The sequence below is a fragment of the Eptatretus burgeri genome, chromosome 9 (assembly GCF_056783735.1).
Source record: "Eptatretus burgeri isolate ZD-2024b chromosome 9, Ebu_testis_v1, whole genome shotgun sequence".
NCBI lineage: Eukaryota > Metazoa > Chordata > Myxini > Myxiniformes > Myxinidae > Eptatretus > Eptatretus burgeri.
In genome coordinates, this window is record NC_140969.1 from 35106095 (window position 1) to 35128777 (window position 22683).

General features: G+C 45.4%; 1 protein-coding gene and 1 pseudogene across 5 annotated transcripts in view; one reads left to right on the forward strand and one right to left on the reverse strand.

The window, feature by feature from the left end:
• Window positions 1-22683, forward strand: part of LOC147019888 (6-phosphofructo-2-kinase/fructose-2,6-bisphosphatase 4-like) — a 167343-nt gene that overhangs the window by 50035 nt on the left and 94625 nt on the right. For 2 of the 5 annotated variants that reach the window (XR_015061564.1, XM_085894702.1), the window contains exons 2-4: window positions 20101-20226; window positions 21501-21597; window positions 21733-21799. Coding sequence is in view for 4 of the 5 variants with exons in the window: in XM_085894702.1 (XP_085750828.1) it covers window positions 20101-20226; window positions 21501-21597; window positions 21733-21799 (290 nt within the window). In the remaining variant the exon portion in view is untranslated. Of the gene's footprint in view, window positions 1-11811; window positions 11897-12250; window positions 12574-13491; window positions 13661-20100; window positions 20227-21500; window positions 21598-21732; window positions 21800-22683 lie in introns of those variants that run through there. The other 3 variants (XM_085894703.1, XM_085894704.1, XM_085894706.1) reach the window with 3 other exon arrangements.
• LOC147019890 (uncharacterized) lies at window positions 16801-18069 on the reverse strand (annotated as a pseudogene).

The following is a 22683-nucleotide window of genomic DNA, read 5'->3' on the forward strand; positions in this document are numbered from 1 at the left end:
ACTGTTATATGACAAATTGTATTGAATGAAATTGTGTACTAATATAATGAAGGCAGGTAAGTGTTTTTAAGTTTATTTACTACATCATACTTTAGTAACACACTCATCAACATCAATTCCACACATCACATGAAGAATATTGCAGAAATGTGACACACCATGATACTATTGTCAATACCGTGATTGATCATTGTAGTTGATACACCGTTTAGACTGGGTCCAACTCAACCATCGTCATCATATGCATTTGACAAGTCTGGTAACTGTGAGTTGGTACAGCTCACACTGCGGCATTCTCCACACACATTTGTGCAAGGCAAGCCATATTTTCGGCATGTGCACCTCCGGGTGGTACAGTCCTTCTTACAGCTACAACAGATGACATCCAGTAGTTCTGATGGAGCGGCTGGTTGGTCGGTCTGTATTGGCAGATATCTTCCATCGACAACGTTCCATCCAAAATCCTCTGGTCTCGTATTGATGCAGGCATCTTTCCATTCCATAACCTGATAGTATACACGAAGGCTGTGGTACTTAGAGGAGCCAGACGTTGGTGGTAGACTTTGGGGTTCCACGGCGGTGGTGCCTTTTGAAACCTTTTCACAGAACCGCCGGTACCGTCAGCTGTCTAGTCCCTCGTCTTCGGCACCACTATAAATTGACACCAATGCCTTCTCTCCTGCTGCGATGATCGCCTCCTTCGCTTGATCAGGTTGACTGAACACCTTGGCCTGATTGTACAACACAGGGTCATTCTCGATTTTCTTGACTGCCATGCCCTTCCCTAAACCAAACAGGCAAGAGGTATTATCACAGCCTGCAATTGCGTGGACAAAGAGCAGATGATCACACAGTTTAGGACCGAGCAACTCCCTGGATTTTTTTTATGCACCAGACTCTCTTCCTTTTGGTGGATTGTTTAGGCTCTGGTGCCATGAACAACTCGTGTGCGTCCATTTTGACATGGTGCAGTAGGAGAATCAGCAGGTCTGTGTCATCCCCGATCAGTACAGTGTCTTTTGTTTGGGCAGAGGCAACTGCTGTTTGAACAATTAACACGTCGGCGTCGTGCGTTGCCTGGTCTATGCTACAGCCAGCTCTCTCCAACTTGTCGCTCAGATAATGGATGAATCGCTGCTTGTTTGCCTTGTTGTTCAGGAAATCTTTTCTTTGATTGAATCATCATGTCACCATTGAAGTGTACTGTCACACCAGCACAAGCCCCTGTTCGTCTCAGTTGTGTGGCATCTTTTGTTGCGGGCTCATCTTTGTACCCATCAAAGACAACGACAGCGGCTCCATACTTATGTGTGACGTACGCAACGTACATTTGACACACACTGTCAAATGTAGATCCTCTTGGCCATTGTATGCGATGAAGAAGAGCACCACCATCTAGTACATACTGGACATTTTCACTGGGATCTCGTTGCTCTCCCTTCATAGACTTCCAGAGCACATCGGCCAGTGTTGCCTTATTTGCCTGCAGGGGGAGTGCAGCTGATTCAAACAGTGCAGGTGGAGGAGTGCAGAGCTCATACTTGAATAAGGATGACACATCTTCTGAACGCTGTCCTACAGTTACCAACCTCTGAAATATCAAGTGTGGATCCACCGTTACAGATTCTCCTTTGACCTTCACTGTTGATTTTGATCCAAGTGTCATGGCCTGGTCAGCTTTCTTGAAGACATGATCTTCTACAGAGACCCCGACCATACAGTCTAGAATATCTTCCCCAATTTCCCTTGATCAGTCAACGTTGACTCCTTTTTGCGCCGTCATGCCGTTGGCGATGTTGAACAGTGATGGATTTTCAACGAATGGATCCTTCTGTACCAGATAGCTGATAAGATTCAGGGTGTCATTGACATCTCTAGCTTGTCTATCTTTGACATATCCTTGTGTTGGTCATTGGTCTCGTATGACACACCAGTGAACTTCTGCATGGCATCATTCATGTTGGCACATGCCGGCATGGACATGACCCACAGTAGGCACTGAGTTTCAGTCATGCCCTTTCCTCGTGTCAGGCCTCCATGCGTTTTTACGCTCCTCATTAGCACCTGCTGTATGATGAGGTCTGTGAACAGTCCTCCCCAGTATCTGTCACTACGCCTCACTACATGATACCCTTCCTCGAAGTTCTGATGTACATCGGGGTGTGTTTCGGGCAGCATGGTCATCGTTTGCAGATATACATATGCGGACTTCGCATATAATCTGTGTCCAGCTGCTGCAAAGTAGGGTAGCATTTCACGTACTGACTTAAGATGCAATCTCCAGTTTCCTGTTCGCTCTGCTTTGAGAAACCTTTGCAGGATATCCACCATCTCCAGATACTGTAACCATAGGGTTGCTGTGCGCCCAGTCATCGTTTCCTTCTTCCCATTCACTTTACTTTGGATTCGCACTAACGCTTCTGATGAACACACCTCTTCCACAGAGAATGTACACGACATTGCTAGGTCATACAGTTCCGCAGCTGCGGTCAAGTCAGTCATGATGGTGTCTGTATCTAAATCGTGTGTCTCTTCATCATCATCTGACAGTTCCGGATTTTGTAGAACACCTACAGCCTCGGAGTAATCAACTTCCTGCTTAGTTGGTACTGGAACGTTGTATGTATCGGCCACAAGAATGGTATTGAGTGCAGCATCTACCAGCAGGTGACCACGGACTGCCCTTGACACAGCTTTGCCAGTCAACATGTGGCTAACAGTGTTTCTCGCATCTGCAATCTCGAGGAGTTCCTGTAGTCCTGAATCGGCCATCAGGTGTCCGATGCTGCCTAAGAAGCACATCTGCATATGGAACCCACCAAGCCTCAGAACCATACACTTCAGATCACTGTCATCGGGCTGAGATCGGATAATCATCATCGCTTTCCAATATAAGGGCTGGTCAAATGTCAGGACTGGAGTGACTCCATATCGCTTTGCCTGAGCTGTTACGAAATGCAGTGTAGAGTAGATGCATGATGTATCGCCCGGATCAAGATCAATCATTGGCAAGAACATCACTGAGGCCTTTCCTGGGTGTTGACCATGATGCAACATCTGCATCATACCAGCCCATGCTGGTCTTGGAGAATGAAGTAGTAGTGAGCTCTTCCATAGGACATCTTGCTGTGCTGTTGGATCTTCTGCCTCCAACAATACAAGGGGTAGATATGTAAGAGGTGGTAATGCTGGAGGGATCTTGAAGTACCGAATGTTTATGCGACCAACAGCAGCAATGTCTGCAGTGGTCACATTTGCTTTGGGAATATGCTTATTGGCTCGTGTTCCTGGCGTGATTGCAGTAATTATACCCATTCCATGGAAGGTACCTGTACCATCAACAGTGGCTAGATTGTGATCCACATTGTCAGAAATATATTGCATCGTGTGTTCTGATGTGAACCCAGGAATGACAATACCTTGGGTAACTGCTGCATTCCGTTCGTACCTCCGTACCTCCGTGTATGAGCATGAGAAGCCATACCCATGAAGTGTGTCTATCAAGAAGTATGACGCAAAATGGTGGTGCATTTTCACCCCTAGGCCTATCTGTAGAGGCGCTAGTATGGCTCTTGGCCGTATTGCTTGCATGATACACTGACCAATCGAAGCAAGCTTCACGTCAATGTTCTGTCCAGCAAACATTGTCCTCAACAGTACTTGTAGTGACTTCGGAATATAGTTCAGAGCACGTTCTTCATTTTCCACATCTTCTATTTCTGGGTAGAAATCATGTGAGGTCTCCATAGATTTGACGTCACTCTCAATGAGTTTTGCAGCAGTTTCAACGATGCTATGTTTCTCGTCTTCAGCATTTTCAGCTTTACATTGCTTATGAAATGCATGCAGGATGGAACTTGCAGTGTCACGCAATGTCACAACACAGTCTTTTGCACCACGTGCTGTCATTAGAACTCTGTCACCAAAATGTTCCTTTATTTTAATTTTCATGTATTTGGCACTGTACGGATCCTGCCCTGTGTCCACGAGATCCTCAGTCATTTTCGTAACAAGTTCACTGATGGTAGCTTGTCCCTCGTCATTGTCTTCTAGGAATTGTGCGACTTCCAGGAATGCTGCTGCTCGCTTGGTCTCAGGTCTTCCACGTTTGAACCTTTTTGTGTCTGCAGATAATCTATTGGGAATATTCTTTCCCCGTCCTGAAATTGACACTACACTGCTGGTGATACATTACGTCTGCTGCATGCAGATCGTTCACAAATGCTATTCTGCCATACACCGCATCAGACCACTTGTCTTTCCTAGAACTACAAGCTTGAAGCACACTGGCTTGTAACTCATATGTTCTAACTTGAAACACATCAATGTCTCTCCGTTTCTTGTCATTTTTCGCAGATTGTTCACAAAATAGGCAATGTTCTTGAATATTGAATGCCGGTTGCAATGAACGGAGATCAGATCGATTTTCTGATTGATGCTGACGAGATGCTATGTCATGTTCAATGTTATCTGGTTTGCAATATGTACGGCGACATTCAACATGTACTACTTCCCCTGGTACAGTTTTCAAATCATTACCACGCTGTAGACTTGCACGATTCACCCCTTCACCGCCCTTCGTTTGTAGAACAACGGTCGGCTTTCCATCGCCGGTTGATTCTTCACATATGCAACACGTCTGTCTCGTTACTGACGACATCTCACTTCTTCAGCCTGCCTGAAATAAGACATTAAACATACATTGAAGGAAATAGATACCACCAGTAATGTTATGATTCATATTACAGTAATAAATACCTGAAATATCGCAAACTGATGATAAGTGAAGATGAGCACGCAAATATATAATGAGATATGGATTTTTAGTGGCCATATCGGATTTTTTTTTCCATGACTTTTGCATCCAATCAAGTCGTAAACTATTCTAAATGATTCCACATGTCAAATAACCCTATAATAGCATTTTAAATCATTCAAATATCTTTTCTGATGGTGGAGATATGAGACATTATTGCTTTATGGCGGCCATCTTGGATTTTTGCATATTTAACCGATTTCCGCAGCAGTAATTTCCTAGGACTTTTAGTATGTTATTCAGGATACTTCATAGAAGACCTCTGCGCCCAAATAAATACTGTTGCAATTTTTTTCCATTTCAAAAGTTAGTTTGCCTGGACTATAAGTCATGTGGTTGAGTGATTGGCGCTCACGATCGATTCACGAGCGCCGCCACGTCACGGAGTTGTCCGTGTGCGACAGTTTGCGATTCTGGAGAGTCTGGTGCGAACCCGAAGTAGCTTCCCCCCCCCCACCCCCAATGTTCTTTCAATGAAGGAAAAGACGAAAACGAGCTGGGAATATTTCTCTCTAAGCATTTATTAACAAACAGGCGAGGAAAGGTAGGTGGCACGGTAAATGGGTTTATTGTTATGTACAAAAGGGATAGCAAGGAATTTGTGGGGTGTGACAAAAGAAAGCATGCAACTTACTAAAGCAGACACAGGGCAGACTTATATGTTATATCTTCTACACTCTTAGCATAAGCAAGGACAGGCGCCATCACACACACACACACACACACACACACACACACACACACACACACACACACACACACACACACACACACACACACACACACACACACACACACACACACACACACACACACACACACACACACACACACACACACACACAAAACCCGGTGAAGATGAGATAATCAGAAGGAAGGAGAGGAGATGAGGGATAACGGCCTCGCAATACCTTTCATGTTCGGCCGACCGCACTACCCAGTACACTTTGGGGAACGCTCCGCTGAGCGATCCCACCTTGAGAGCCGGCGCGTTGTCTCCTGCTAATTACTGTGCCAGGGCTCGTGGAAGTGCATGCACCGGTCCAGAGAGTGGGCGGAGCAGGCAGGCAAGGAAGGCTGATAAGTGGGCGGACCCAGCAGGCGAGGCATATGGGAGTCAGCAGGTGAGGAACGCGGAGCAGCAGGCGAATGCAGAGATCCAGAGCGCACGGCTTTGCGATCCGCCTTTTATAAGCCCCATGGTGTAGGGTGGGGTGATGACCCAAAGCAACGTATCGTCACCCGAATTGTGCGCTCCAATTGGGCCCCGGTCCCGCGCTGCCAGGCTCCCATGGCTGGAAGTGGTCCCATTGGTACATCCGGTGCAACATGGCCGAGCCGTGGAATTGACTTGCACCGAACACCGCGACATGAATCTCCCTGCCCCGAACTCTCGGGCCGCGTTCCGGCGACTGGCCAAGGGTTGCGCCGGTCCCACATTCCTGTTCGGGCACCCTCCAGCGCTCTGCGGTTGGCGCTGGTCAATGCGCCTGATCTGTTCCCAAGCCAATTTGGGCCATGCAGCAAGCCTCTGCTTGGTGGCGACTGCATCGAGGCGGAGATGCGAGGAGGTGTGGGATGACCTCTGCCGTTTGCAGAAGATATTGGTGGCCGAGGTGGTGAGCGAAGGGCGATGGTGAGACGCCGTTGTAAATGAGCACGCAGACCCGAATGAAGATGTGCACCATGCGCACCCCGTACAGTATGGTGGTGATTATCACAGGGCTGCGTGCGTGTTTGTTATCGTGCATTTGTGCCTGCTTCACTTTGTATCATGGATTGACGGAGAGGGTTGGATGGAAATCAGGGTTGAAAAGAGGACAGATATACTTATCAGATGCAGATTCGAATGAAAGGGCGCGCCCAGCACGTGGTGGAGGATTTCTCATCATTGTGATTTTCACAGGCGGCCGTCTGGGTGCGGTGCCTGCTTTGATTTGTTTCATGAATAAAAGGAAAGAGTGGAATGAAATCAGGATTGAAAAGAAGATAGAGATATAATTAGACCAAGCTATAAGACCCACGCAACGCACTTCATCCCGTTAATCCATTCGACATGAGGGGAAGGTCCGACTGCACGAAGACGAATTAAATAACTGTCTGGGGATCACTGTATGTTGAGTGCCGTTGCCTGAGAGGAATGCGGTTTCGCAGAACCGCAACTACATATATATATATATATATATATATATATATATATATATAGATATATATATATATATATATATATATATATATATATATATATATATATATATATATATATATATATATATATATATATATATATATATATATATATATATATATGTATATATATATTGTTATGGCTGTGGAAATTCGCAAACCACAATTCAGGTCCCGTAGGTGAGACAACTCGAAGTACATGTGTAGTTAGCCCCAAACCCGTTGTTTAGAGGGAATTTATGTGATTCATTTGGGCTGCGACGCTTTGAGATAGCCGTTTTTCTGTTCTATCTTTATATCAAACCACCACCAGAAACCCTCCACCACCCTCACCTCTCTCCTTCTACGGGCATTCCTGCACCACCTGTGAACACTGAGCGTTGAGCTGCCTTGGGCTCGTTCAAAATACACACCGAGCCGCGAGTGCAAATAGCGGCCTTTCCGAGGGAGAATTCGGATCAAGAATGCTACACGCCCACTTCTGATCCATCCAATCAGCAAGCGCGGAGCGGCTTGGCCCCGCCTCCAGGTGCGTCCGTGTGAAATCGAAATATGCAAATTCTAGGATCAGGGGAGGTTCACGCCCACTTTTCCTCCGTCCAATGGGCGAGCGTGGCTCCGCCCCCGAGCTCATCCTGATCCGGAAATTTGCATATTAGTTCTCCTGCCGGCCTATAAAACGCCGAGCGCAAGGCGAATCGGGGCAGAGAGATAGAGAGTTTTGGCAGAGAGAGAGAGTTTTGGCAGAGAGTGAGAGTTTTGGTAAGAGAGTCATCGAGCAGAGTGTGGCAGCAGCAGAGTGTGGCAGAGAGTGGAGTCGGGTGGCGAAGGCACCGAGTTGGGTTCTGCAGTCGGCTGAGGAGAGTTGGGGGAAGAGGCCAAGGAGCTCGGGTCCGAGGCGAGAAGGACGGCGGTCAGCGACGAGGTCGCGGTGGGAGATCGCTCGTCGCGGGACCTAAGCCAGCCAGCCATTCTCCCTCCCCCAGAGCATCAACAATTCCCCCTTTTCCCCCGCGCTGAGATAGTGCAACAAAGGGGGCCCCGTTCCCACCGCACTCCAAACGTCGTGCCAACGAAACCCGCGAAGGAGCACGGAGTCGGGGCACAGCCACGCGGCCACATCTGCGGCTCGTCCGCCAGCGCGTCACGAGGACGTGGGTAGGACCCACCCAGTCTCGCGGACCTGGCCGCTCCTTCAGGTCACACGCACATATTGGCCTACAGGCCCGTCTGCCCCCTTGTCTATGAGGGTGGCTTCTTTCCTTTGCTTTTGAGTAAATGTGTGTTGGCGCCGTGTCTTGTAAAGTAGAACTGTATAAGTGTTGCCGTGTGTACGCGTATTCGGTAGTAACTCTTTGTCATTGTTTCTTTTGTTTTACTGATATAGGTGCATTTTGACTGTTTGGCTGTATATGTGTGCGTTCCGTGTGTCGCGTAATAAATGTGCATTGTGTGAACTGTTTTCCCGTTTCGCTTCGTCTTTTCTTTATTGACCCTCCATCCTGCTTCATGTAAAAGGGTTCGTAGTGGGCTTAAAACGCCCGATAATTAATCGGAACCGTCGAGGCCGACGATAACACTGCTCGGTTATCCCGATAGCATGGAATGGACTGCTTAAGCGGTTGTGTCCAGAGTCGGCCTGCGGCGAGGTACGCTCGCCTGGTCGACCATCCGCGCAGGTACTTTGGTAGATCGAATTTGGCGAGCAACCCTATCCTGCGCGGTTGGGCAATTGGCACGGTCGTGGTGGGGTTAAAACCCCACCTGTGACTAGCTCCCGGCATTGTTCCGAGAGGGTCACGACAGAAATGTCCGTTCTGGTGGGCGAGGCGGCCGCCATTCGAGTCGAGCGGCCGATCGCACGCCGGCGGGCGTGAATTTGCAACAATATATATACACACATATATATATATATATATATATATATATATATATATATATATGTATATATATATACACAGTATAGTATATGTCGATATATAAATATATCTATATATACCATATAAATATATATATATATACCATATATATATATATATATATATATATATATATATATATATATATATATATATATATACAGTATATGTATTGTTACGGCTGTGGAAATTTGCACAACACCAGAAAGGTCCTTATATCAGTTATGCCGGTAAGTTTATGTGCAGATAGTTTCCCACCGTTGTTTACAGGGCTGCGATGCTTTGAGATAGCCGTTTTTCTTTTCTCCAACATTATTTTGGACCAATCATCCCCCAACAACCAAATTGCCACCACCAACATCATTCCCAAACAACTACAACTCAAACACCACCACCTTCGCCTCTTTACCTCCACAACTCCACCCCGCAAACATCGCTTCACCGCCATTCTCAAACGACGCCCACAACAACCAAATCGCCACCACCAACATCGTTCCCAAACAACCAAATCGCCACCACCAACATCGTTCCCAAACAACCAAACCACCATCACCTTCACCTCTTTACCCTTCGCTGCCATCAACAATGCCACCCCACAAACATCGCTTCACCTCCATCCCGGAGACAACGCCATCTTCACGCTGTCAGGACGAGCGCTCCGATGATTTCTACCACGTCCGCTTTGCCGGGGAAAAAGCAGCGCTGTCGAGGCGAAGCCTCGGTGAATTACACACATCAGCTCGGCCGGAATGAAGTCGCGCTGTCGAGGTGAAGCCTCGGTGAATTACACACATCGGCTCGGCCGGGACGAAGTCGCGCTGTCGAGGCGAAGCCTCGGTAAAGTACACACATCGGCTCGGCCGGGACGAAGCCGCGCTGTCGAGGCGAAGCCTCGGTGAATTACACACATCGGCTCTGCCGGGGTCAGGGGTCATGCTGTCGAGCGAGTGTTTTGGTGATTTCTACCATGTCCGCTCTGCCGGGGTCAGGGGTCACGCTGTCAAGCGAGTGTTTTGGTGATTTCTACCACGTCCGCTTTGCCGGGGTCAGGGGTCACGCTGTCGAGCGAGTGTTTTGGTGATTTCTACCACGTCTGCTTTGCCGGGGTCAGGGGTTACGCTGTCGAGCGAGTGTTTTGGTGATTTCTACCACGTCCGCTTTACCGGGGTTGGAGGTTAAGGGTCAGGGGTCGATTCTCGCTTCCCCGGCCCTATAAAAGGGCGAGCAGAATGGAGTTCACAGCCAGTCGGTCGGTTGCCAGTCGGTTTTACGGAGCTCGAGGCAGTATCGAGAGAAGTGTCGGTGGGTCGGTTGCCAGAGTTGGTGAACGGAGCAGGGACGCGGAGAGGGGCTCGGAGGCAAACCAGAGGGCTACGTGGAGACCACTGCCTGGAAAGGGGGCGGAGTGGAGACCACAAGCCAGGGAGAGTTTGCCGGAGCCAAGTCGGTCCAGGGTGCTTGTTCAAGCGTCAACTCGCTAAGAGAGCGTCAACTCGCTAAGAGAGTGTCAACCTGCTAAGAGAGCGTCAACCTGCTAAGAGAGCGTCAACTCACTAAAAGAGCATTGACGTGCTGAGAGAGCACCAGCAATTCCCCCCATACCGAGCATCCGCGCTGAGAGAGCGCCAGCAACCCTGTCTGTTCCGTGGTGCCTGCTGTGTGGCGCGAGCTTGCGCATCCTGGTGGAGAACGCCAGAGAGAGCTCACCGGCCAAGCCAGGTGCCCGAGGACAGGCGCGGCCACGCCAGGCCGTGGGGGAGTAGACGTCGCGACCTGCCCACCGTCGCGCCACGAGGGCACGGGTCAGACCCTTCGGTCTCGTGGGCCTGACCGTTCATCCAGGCTCCACGTCACATTCGGTCCACGGACCTGTCTGCCACCCTTGTCTTTGGGGGTGGCTTTTCTTTGCTGTTTGTATAAATGCATGTGGTGGCTCCGTCTAGTAAGTAGACTTGTTTAAGTGACTGTGTGTGCGAATAAAACGCTTTATTCGGTGGTAATTCTTTTATCTGCTTGCTTTGACTGTACATACATGCATGATTCATTGTGTTGGCTGTATATACGTGTGGTTTTGAATAAATGTGCCTGTTGAACTGTTTCCCGTTCGTTGCGTCCATTTCCCTTTTGAAAGTGCCATCTTGCATCACGGAAGAAATTGGTAGAGGGGTGTAAGCACCCGGTAAACAGAATCACATCCGTCGAGGTCGGTGATAACACCGCTCGGTTATCACTGTAGCACGGAACGGACCGCTTAAGCGGTTCGTGTCCTAGGCTGACCTGCGGCGAGGTACGATCGCCCGGTCGACTACTTGTGCAGGTACTTAGGTCGGTCGAATTTGGCGAGCAACCCTATCCTGCGCAGGTGGGCAATTGGCACGATCATGGTGAGGTTAAACCCCCACCCGTGACTAGCTCCTGGCGGTAGTTCTCAGGAGGGTCACGACTGAATTGTCCGTCTGGTGGGCGACGCGGTTGTGATTGGAGTTATGCAATCGCTCGCACGCCAGGTGGGCTGGAATTCGCAACAATATATACATATTTAGATAGATAGATATTTAAAAAAAAAAATCTGAAGACATACATGTATAGATCGATATATTAAAAAAAGATCCAAAATATATATATATATATATATATATATATATATATATATATATATATATATATATATATATATATATATATATATAAATAAAAAATGTTTTCCGCACACCACGTCATCCTCAACGAATATTCGACCTTTGCACAAACATTAACTGGTGATTTGTTTCCAATAAACGAGCAGGATGACGATGAAAAAGGAAAATTGAACACAATCCTTCGTTGAGTTAATGGGCAAACCTCGAGATTATCAAATATGTATATACATATATGTATGTAGATTTGATATATTTGATCATCTCGATGTTTGCCGATCAACTCAACGAAGGATTGTGCCTGAGGACAGGTTATATACATGTGGTGCCTCCGTCTCGTAAGTAGACTTGTTTAAGTGACTGTGTGTGCGAATAAAACGCTTTATTCGGTGGTAATTCTTTTATCTGCTTGCTTTGACTGCACATACGTCAAATATGTATATAGATTGTATATATCAAATATGTATATACATATATGTATATAGATTTGATATATTTGATAATCTCGATGTTTGCCGATCAACTCAACGAAGGATTGTGTTCAATTTTCCTTTTTCATCGTCATCCTGTTCATTTATTGGAAACAAATCAGCAGTTTATGTTTGGGGCAAAGGTCGAACATTCGTCGAGGATGACACGTGGTGTGAGGTTTATTGATGAGATGGGCGTGGTTTGGCCCTGCAGCGAGTGCTCGTCGGGATTTTGGCGGGAGGCGGAGTTTACCTGAAAATATTGTGGTGATTTGTTTTGTGTGTCGGTGCGATTTTCAATTCGGTCGTGGGCGTGGCTCGACCACGTTACGCGTGTAGGGCGTGGCTAACTCGAGGCTTCTCCATCGCGCGTGGCGTCGTGGGTGTGGGGAACTCGTGTCGTTTTCACCCGGTGTCCTGAAGCAATGTTGTATAACGTTACAATATGCCTCTGGAGTTAAAGCAAACTCCCCTACAGAAGCTCTGGGTTCCGTGTGGGCCTGGGCTCGGTCGGAACGCCGCGATACACTGCAAGAGACATAATGGTGAGTTCACTTTCTAAACGTACCCCCCCCCCCCGGAGAACTATAACAGTGTTCAAGAGTCCACAAATCATGATGATAGTAGATTGTAAAGAACACCTTTCGCCGAACATGGCCGTCGCACGTTTCGCCGAAGCACGTCCGTTTTACTCGAACCGGTGAATCGAGATGTTACTTCACTTTAAACATCGTTTTTTTCCCTCTCAGCGTACGTCATGACGTAAGAACGTCGTCCACAGGACACCACAGCGTACTTTCCGGAGGGAACGTCCGTCCCCATTGAGGTGTGAGGAGGGGACCTGGTAATGAAGAACTGTGCACAGTTTGATCGAGGGACACCGAAAAAAAGGATGATCTTACCTGTTTTTTTTTTTTTTAACGAACAGCATGGTTCACGCACCGTGTCGAGTGTCGACCTTCTCGTCCCTTTGAGACGATGATCGGAATCGATTTTGTGAATAATTCGGCTCCATCACGATTACACGACGCACGGGCTGCGTGCCAATTGGACCAAAGGTGTCTCCAGTTTTTATTGCAATGAGACCTTCGATCATGGATCGACCCGTGGTCTGACACGCCCTGAAAAGCTACAGTTTGAAACGTCGCGAACGAGAGGCAATTCTGCCCACAATACAACTACTAACAACGACCTTAACGGTCCCAATTTGTTCACCACCTTCTGGGATGGGTCGGGGGGGGGGGGGAAACAAAAATTGGCCCAAATATTTCACGAACTGGTTGGCCAGGCCTGCTGTTCTACTCGAGGTGGCAGGGTGCCGGCGATGATTCGCCTACTCTTTGCGAAGGACATCGTGGGATCTTTAAAAACCACCAACTAGCTTGGTGTTGGCTCAGTGGTTCGGGTGGTGGCTTGGGATCCTAGGGTCCAACACAGTCGCGCTTCAAGAAATGATAGCTACCCCAGCAGCTAAGCTGCCATACAACCACCACCACCAACTACTGCCGGCAGACGGGACGCTCGTCTTTTAATGTCCACCGAGGGGAAAACACAACCTTGTATGCGAAGCACCCATTTGACAGGTTATAGTCGGGTCAGGAAGCGAACTTGGACGAGACGGCTTGCATACAGGTAAGTTTGCTTACAGATCATGACGCACACACACACTTCGTGGAACACCTTATCTTGTAGTCTTGAGAGGATATAAAAAGGACATGGGTGGAGTCTACGAGCGCCAAATTTGATTGGTCGAGATGAAATAAAATTCCGTAATATTTTATCCAAGTACTACTAACCGGAACTGTTTTGAAAGTACCAAGAAGGCGATTTGTGTTCTCCGGTGTTCAAGTATATGATTCATTTTAAAGAAAATACAGATTTTTAGAGGTTTAATTTTTTTTACCGCCGTTGATGCAGCGTCTTTCACACCACCTAATTTAACATGTTATTAGTGCTCCATGCCTGTTGTTTGTGTCCTTTGTGACGTCCTTAAAAATGGAAAGCTTCTTTCCTGTTTGGAATGATTTTCAATTTTGTTTGACTGCACGACAGACGACGGAGTAAAAATATTATCTCTCTTCTCTGCATGCGATAGGGATGAATTACTGGAGTCAATGTACTATATTGAACTTCAGGTTTGTTTTCCGATTTGTGTTAAAAATATAACATTTAATTGAAATAGAGTTGTTCCTCAATCATAAACTCACGTTTGTAGACAGAAGGACAAACAAAAAGTGAATCAATTGCTTAACACCATTTTTTTCGCTTTGCGTGCATGGGGGTAATAAGACAAGAGGGGTGTGGGGGAGGGGGGGTGAATTGATAGATGCACAAACATGAAAAGGGAGAGGGTTGGGTGGATTGAAAGTGGCAAATTCATGATTACAAATCCTTGTACCTATTTATTTATTATTATTATTTTGAATGCAGCCTGTATCCGCTTGTTGCATCATCGCTGGGAGTGCAGGTGTGCTGCTCATACAGTGCCCTCTTTCCAGTAAGCTGGTACTCATTTCGCCAACCTTGGAAAGATGACAGGCTGAGTCAACCAGGCCAAGTCGACCCACCTGGAGTTATTTTACGGCACAACAGTGGCTCAAACTCAAGATTGTAAAATCTTAAGCCAGCCACCTTGAGCGTTAAGCCAACACCAGGCTACTTGTCATGTACCTATAACATACTGTAGTTTACAAAAAAAAAAACTACTTGCTTCACACACAAATGTTCAGGACCCAGCACGGATCATGGTCTGCGTACCGAATCGTGTGTTAATTGCTTCAAGTTGTCTTTGAGTCTGATCCTCCTAGAGTTATACCAAACACTTTAAAAATGCAACGTTCTGCTTCTTCATTCCTTCATGGTTGGGAAAAAGTTAATTGGCCAAGTTTTTCAAATTATTATTGACAAGTATGTTGATCGCCTGTGTCTGTCTGTCTGTCTGTCTCTCTGTTTCGTACGGTGGATATGTGTATAATATCAGAACGATTGTGGGTTTGGTGGTAAAAGCACCAAAATTGGCACAGTTCATCATAAGAACATATACATTGATTTTAGCTATAGTGCCAAGCCAGATTTTTCGTTGTATGAGAAATATGGGCAAAAATCCAAGATGGCCGCCACCGCTGGTTGTGGAATTTTAAAATTGCCATATCTTTACCAATAATTGACATAGAAAGTTGTAAAAGGTGTCTATACCTATGTTTTCATACCCATATAAACTGATTAGACACTCAGATTGAACATAACATGCTTCCGTGCTCGTACAAGTGGTATATGACTGCCAAAATGTGCTGATTTTATGCGACTAATCGATTCTGAACTATAAATTGAATCGGAATGTCGTTTGTTGATACACCCCAGGCTCCCAGGCGTAAAGAGTTCAGCAAGTCAAAAATCATCATGATCATTTAAAACATTTATAATAAACATGAAACTTTCAATAATTCAAGCTATAAAACAATAGTTTCAACGCCATGAACACAATACTTTCATTAAGAACTTTTGACCAGAAACCATACACAATAATACTTTTGATTGCTTGAACACCAAACATAACGACACATAAACAAATATAATCACATGTTGTGATGAATAACAAATAACATTTAATAACACAACATCATATTTGGATGTCCATGTATCACTTTCAAAACACACAATCCTGACTGAAAATAAATCGCAATAATCGTGTTCAATTGGAAATATACACATGATTGCACAACATAATACCAGTATTACGTGAGAAAATATTCAATAAAATAGTAGAAATAAAATGTCCGACTTCAAAACAATCCACTAAAATGTATGTGTTTCATTTATCTCACACGGTGACAATCGTAGCTCTGGCTTGAGGTCCTCAACCATCTCGTTCATTTCCATTTTGTTCACAGTTTCCGCTACACCGGCACAGTGATGTACACTTCAATGCTGCTTTTACGCATTTACAGTGTCCGACGCATCTTTTTTGGCACCCACACTTCAGTAGTTCTGAGCACGAGGCCGCAGCTTCTGGTAGTACTGTCCAACTAGGCTCCCATTTGAGCGTCGGACTTCTTCTCCACCCCCCAAGAACTTGGCGATGGAACATCTGGTGACCGCACGTGCATCTGTCCCCATACAACTCCGGCCAATTCCATTGAATGGTTTTAGCGATGGCGAACAGTGGTTGATCTAGCGTTACTACTGGAACCTGTCCTGGGTTCAGGAATTCCACCGCCTGCTTGACAACGTCCATTGAATGTCAAATCATTCCAATTTGATTTCGAATCATCTGGAAATAGAGGTAGGAGGGAATTGATGCTTGGCTCTATGTGTTCAGTGTGACGATTGCTATGATATGCAGACCACGAAATTGGGTCGTCCGTGCTTTGGGTGTTATCACTTCGCTGCTCCCTTGTTTTTTTTTCCAGCCAAACGTGTTCATTTCCTAATGCAGTTTTCAGAAGGACGTCATTTGTTGCAGGATGATCTTCAGTTGGGGGTATCACTGGTTCCTTCGTTCTTAGTGAAACTGGCTTTACATTTGTATACGATTCTGGTAGGCTGTAGTGTGAACTGGAATGTGCAATTCTACCAGAGTTCTCTGTTGGAGTTCTCTCTCGTTCTGTACCATCTGATTCAGTCGCTCTATTTTGGAACAAAGAGATGCCTGTGCCATGGAATGATGTATGTGCAGTTGTTGATGTCGGGTTGTGGTTTATGTTGTCAATTGCTGCCGTTGTAAACAGATGTCTTCTCAAAATTAGCGGACATACAACTCCATCCTTCTCATACTAAGTAGCTGCCGCAGTCGCCATATTTGTGGATGTGTCCAGAACTCTGTCATAGGAAATGGAGACACCAAGATGGAATAAGGTTTCTACCAACTCACGCTTGCGGGTTTGTCCGTGAATCAAGAGCCCAAGATAGACAGGAAGAGGTGTTTCTTTGTCTGTGTTATGACGTATTCCAGTTGATGAAGCCCGTCTCCTTGTCAAGCTGTTGAATTGAAGCAATTGTGCCACAGTGAGAGCAGATTGACGAAATGTGTCTGGGTCCTTGTTTTTTTTATATTTGTTCTATCCATTATCATGCTAACTAGTGCAAGTAACGATTGTGGTATGGCTTCTTCCTGGCAGTTGTTTCCAAACGATCCAGTGAATGTCGAGGTTTTCTGTTGCATATCTCTTCTGACTATCTGTGCAGCCTTCGCTAGGCATATTGCTTCATCGTCGTAGTCATCCAAGGTTGCCTCTTTCAATGCTCGTTCAACATCATCTTCAAAGCTCAGCATCACATTGCGACCTTGCTTGAATGCACGAAGACCGGGTATATTGGCAAGTAGCCGTATCTTCAAGTCTGTTGAGTGAATCCGACCAGACTGTTCAATGCCAAAATCGAGAAGCCGTTCACTGTAGAGCTGAATGAGATCTGCAAGACGAAACACCGGGGCAACGTTATCGTCGTCGTTTCGTGTATCTTCAATGAAACCTATAAGTTCAGCCAGTGCTAAGCCATGGGACACTCTGTCAGATATGCCTATGTTAGTATCTTCTCCACTCCTAGTGCTAGCATTGTACAACTTGACAAGGCATTTGGCATGATACCGTGCATCGAGAGCTACAAGATCGCCGCTGCTAAGCTTTCCTATCAACTTCTCATCTTGCAATTTGATTGCACAACGCTTCACTCGTGCTGTGACCTTTGGCATCATTGCCTCATGTAGTGGTTGCTCTTTGGTCTCTGGTTGGTCACAGAAAAAGCATGTGTTTTTTCTGGTTTGATCGAGATCACCGTCTGTGCGAGGAACCTTGGCGGGTATAGAGGGACTTGCTTTGCTGGCCTTCGCTCAGGTTTTCAGACGTGCACATTGTTGATTCCAATCTGGCTATACGACTAGATGAGCACTTCAATCTGCATGAATTGTGCCACTGGGCCTCGTGTGCTTCCAGTGTATTTCCAATACCAGTACCATCATCGAGTTGTGATATGTCAACTGGAATAGGTTGTTGTTTCATTTCGCTGAAAATTGTCAAATTATCGCCCAGGGTTTTGTAACCTGCACCTACACCACGAGCTTTCCTTGATTTTGCTGGGCAATGGAGCACTTCAGATGTAACACTTTGGCAAAGACTACACATTGTCCTGTCAATAGGTTTGGGAACACTGATGCTGGCTCCATGGATAAGCTTACATTTCTTCTTGGCCGACATGTTCAAACCTGGTTATTCACCTGAAATGCAGTTGAATGTACATGTATAATGTTTAAATTCATAATATTGTGCTCTTAATGGAGTGCTTGCTCATGGCTATGAATATAAAAATATATTATCCAAATAACATTCTAATTTGATTATTTCAGAATTAATTACACAAAATCTACACATTTTGGCAGTCATATTCCATTTATAATAAGAATGGAACACTCCATGTACAATCTGAGTGTTTAATCAGTTTATATGGGTATGAAAACATAGATATAGACACATTATACAACTTTCTATGTCAATTATTGGCAAAGATATTGCGATTTTAAAATTTCACAACCAGCGGTGGTGGCCATCTTGGATTTTTGCCCATATTTCGAGAACAACGAAAAATCTGGCTTGGCACTCCAGCTAAAATCAATTTATATGTTCTTAGCATGATTTGTGCCAATTTTGGTGCTTTTACCACCAAACCCACAATCGTTTCACATGTCTGCCGCACTAGTTCGTTTGCCTCCAGCCCAAACCGCTCAACCGATTGTTCTGAAATTTTCAGAGATGAATGTCACTAACCCTGCGATGGACCCGCATTGAAGTTTCGTAAACTTTGGTCGACCGAAAAGGTCAACATCGGCCAATTTGAGCCAAATTTTCTAAAATCCTCAAATTCCATCCGATTGACTTGAAATTTGAACAGGATTTGCACATCGGGTCAGTGAATTCAACCGCCTATTACTTCTGAAGTTATCTTGTGTCAAAAAGTCAACATCGGCCAGAAGGTCAACCCAAAATAGGCCAAGATTTTGAATTGTTTCTAAAATTCTCAATTTTCATCCAATTGACTTGGAAATTTAAATACCATTTGCATGTGAGGTAGCTGAGTTCAACCACCTATTAATTTTGAGGTCAACATAGACCAAAAGGTCTATGGCCAAAAGGTCAACATAGGCCAAATTGCTAAAATCCTCAATTTTAATCCAATTAAGTTGAAATTTGAAGAGCGTTTACATATCAGGTCACTTAATTTAATCACCTATTAATTTTGAGGTAAACATAGGCCAATAGGCCAAATTTGGGCCAATTTTTCTAAAATCCTCAATTTTCATCTGATTGGCTTGAAATTTGAAGAGCATTTGCATATCAGGTCACTGAATTCAAACACCTATTAATTTTGAGGTAAACATTGGCCAAAACAAAAAGGCCAATTTGGGCCAAATTTTCTAAAATCCTCAATTTTCATCCGATTGAGTTGAAATTTGAAGAGCATTTTCATGACAGATCGCTGAATTCAACTTCCAATTAATTTTAAGGTCAAAAGGTCAACACAGGCCTAATTTCTAAAATTGATAGATCGGGCCAAAAACTAAATATATCACTTTCTCAAAGAGTTGTGGACGAGTTATGACAAAACAAGGTGGATGAGTTCAATAGGTGACAACAAGTGGATTGGATTTTGGTTCGGATCTAGCCCATCAGAAGGATATAAAACGTGAACTGTTCCACTTGGCAGAGGTATGCACTTTACCAAGTACCATTCTACTTTGTGCTGTTTTGCCAAGTTGTTACTTTATGAGTGAATTTTTCATTACTATTCTTATATTTGTTTGAGAACATGATAAATCATGCCATTATTAGGACATAACGTTTGTTTGAGTGTGTGTCGTGCACAGCATGAGCTGATTAAATTCATGAGTTGTTGGTTAAAATTATTTTTCAAACAAAGGTTCATAGATTAATGACAGTTTTTAATGTACCATGGTTTTAAAGCAAGCACGTTGGATTTTGAGACATTTATTGAATTGACATGGGATGTGAAAGTCAAAAATGTCGAATTCTCCATTTGATATGGGGCTTGGTAATGGATTGCACCCACTTTGTCTCATGCAGCATGTGTGCCCCGTCTTACAAACTGCCCAACGGTCATCGTAATGGTTGGCCTTCCAGCTCGAGGAAAGACGTACATGTCTAAGAAGCTAGCTCGCTACCTCAACTGGATTGGCGTTCCCACCAAAGGTAGAGATGCATGCTTATTTCACATTGGGGGTCATCGTCTCATGCCTGTGAAAGGTGCTATTTTGTTCCTCACTCTTTGTAAAGTTTATGAAGAATTTTTGTGGACTTGGGTTGAAGATGATGGTGGAAGTTTAGCACCGATAGGAAAGATGTATATTAGCATTAATAAACGAGCTGGTGTGTACAGAGCTAGGGAGAATGAGTGGATGTGCATGTCGAAGAGGCTGGCATGTATTGGTCCATGGAGAGCAATCTAGCATGCACTGTCATAGGGAGAATGAGTGAGCATGCACTGCGATAGGGAGAATGAGTGAGCATGCACAGAGCTTGGAGGAATGAGCTGGTATGCACGCGGCTATGGAGAACAGGTTGGCTCACACTAGTCTCGGGAGAATGGTGTCATGTGCATAGGGCTAAGGAGTGTCATCTAGCCATGCACAGGGCTAAGGAGAACAAGCGGACGTGCAATGGGGCTACGAAGAATGAATGGGTATACATGAGCGGGCATGCATGGGGCTATGGAGATTCTGAAGGATGTGTAGTAATTAGGTGGTTGACCTGATGCTTGATTTAATTCATGAATTTCTTCTGCAGTACATTGCTGCTGCTTGGTACCACTGCTGGGCGGAAGGGGGGTCAGCGGGGGGGGGGCATGCTGCTGCTGGCAATAGCATGCTTACTCTTGGCGAAAGACACTTTGGGATCTGTAACGTACACCAACTTATGCTGGCAGTAAGGATGCCAGTTCAAAGTCCATCTGAGAGACGGTATACACATAGATGAAATTCCCTGCCTGCGGAACACCAGGATGACAGGTTATATAGTTGGGCCAGATTCAAACCTGTGCGAGACCGCTCGGAGGCAAGTGTGTATACCTCTAGGCTCTCCTGCCAGCCCAGATGTGTGAGTTGATGTTGATGGGATCAGAGAAGATGAGTTCACAGGGAATGCAAATGAGGGATTCATTGCAGATACAGCAAAATATCCATGTATCCTGTGCCACAGTTATGGGTCCTTTTTATTTCCATATATTGTTTTTACCCAAATTCCACACATCAGTTGAGAATGTCTTCAGATGTGTGGAATGTTTTGGGTACCAAGCTTTGTGTCAGGAATATGTGGATTTGTTCTTTAACTTTGCCTGAAGTCACATAATGATAGGACAGCTTTGTAAGGGAAGTGATGAATGCCATGCTCTTGTACAAAAGCTATGGTTGATCCTGATTTTCATTGCTGGTTTACAGTCCTTCCTCTCTTCCCAAATGCTCTTGCAGTGTTCAATGTGGGCCAGTACCGCCGAGAGGCTACGAAATACTATGAGTCGTACGAGTTCTTCCGTCCAGATAATGAAGAAGGAATGAAGATCAGACAGTAAGCGAGCCTTTTGGCATGTAGGATTTGGAAACCCCATTGTTATCACATTTATAGTTATTTCACAGGTGACTGCTTTGAGAAGGTTGATGCAGTTTGCGTGTTTGAGGTGCTCTGCTAACTGCCTTCCAACAGGCAATGTGCATGGGCAGCCCTAATGGATTTGCAGACGTACCTCGACAAAAAAGGTGGACTCGTGGCGGTACGAGTTACGAACAGTAAACCCTTTCTTTCCCATTATAACTTGTGCTGCGTGTCCCTGTGACCCCCAAGTTGATCATAAATATACATTTTGTTGTAAATGTGTGTTCTTGTAAATAACTTTAAATGTGATTGTTACCTGGTATTGTTTTATGATTGATGGTTTAATTTAGTGTTGCCATTTTATACCACGTTTGTTTTGAATGCGATAAAACCAGCATGAGAACGTATTGTTACGGTTCTCGGAACCGTATGCATACAACATACAGTTGTCTCGAGTCAGTTATTTCATTAATATACGTGTAGTTAGGTCCCTACCTTTTGTCTAGTGGGAAGACGAGGGAGTGTGTTGCAATGGGCTATAGTAGGATTAATAAATCATTTTTCCCCTTTTATTTTATTAAATCATTTTCCCCTCCATTCCACTTCCCACTCTTCCTCATTTATTTTCTGAGGTGAATTGCCTCGCACCCTCGTCTTGCTTACCATAGCGTACCACCGACTATCCACTGTATCCAGTCTCGTTTTTTGAGGCGGAATCTCGAAGTTCGCTATGAAAGCCACATCGGCTTCCAGCTTTCCAAACCCAGACATGCGTGGCGTGGGCGGGCCAGACCGGCGTCTGGCCGAAACCCTGCCCAGAAGGGCAGACCACATGAAGGCCCGGTCCAATCGGGATGCTCGGATAGGACGATTACGTCGGTTTCGCCATTGCTCCTTCCTGAGCTCCATGATCTATAAAGAACAAAGCATTCCTCAGAGTCGAGTGAGAGAAGTTTGTTGTCGTTGGAGAGGTTGGTTGTCGAGTTGGTTTTGCGGGTCGTTGGAGAGGTTGAAGAGAATTGTTGTGAAAGTGTTCCTGCTGCCTGGCTCTGCCTACATCTC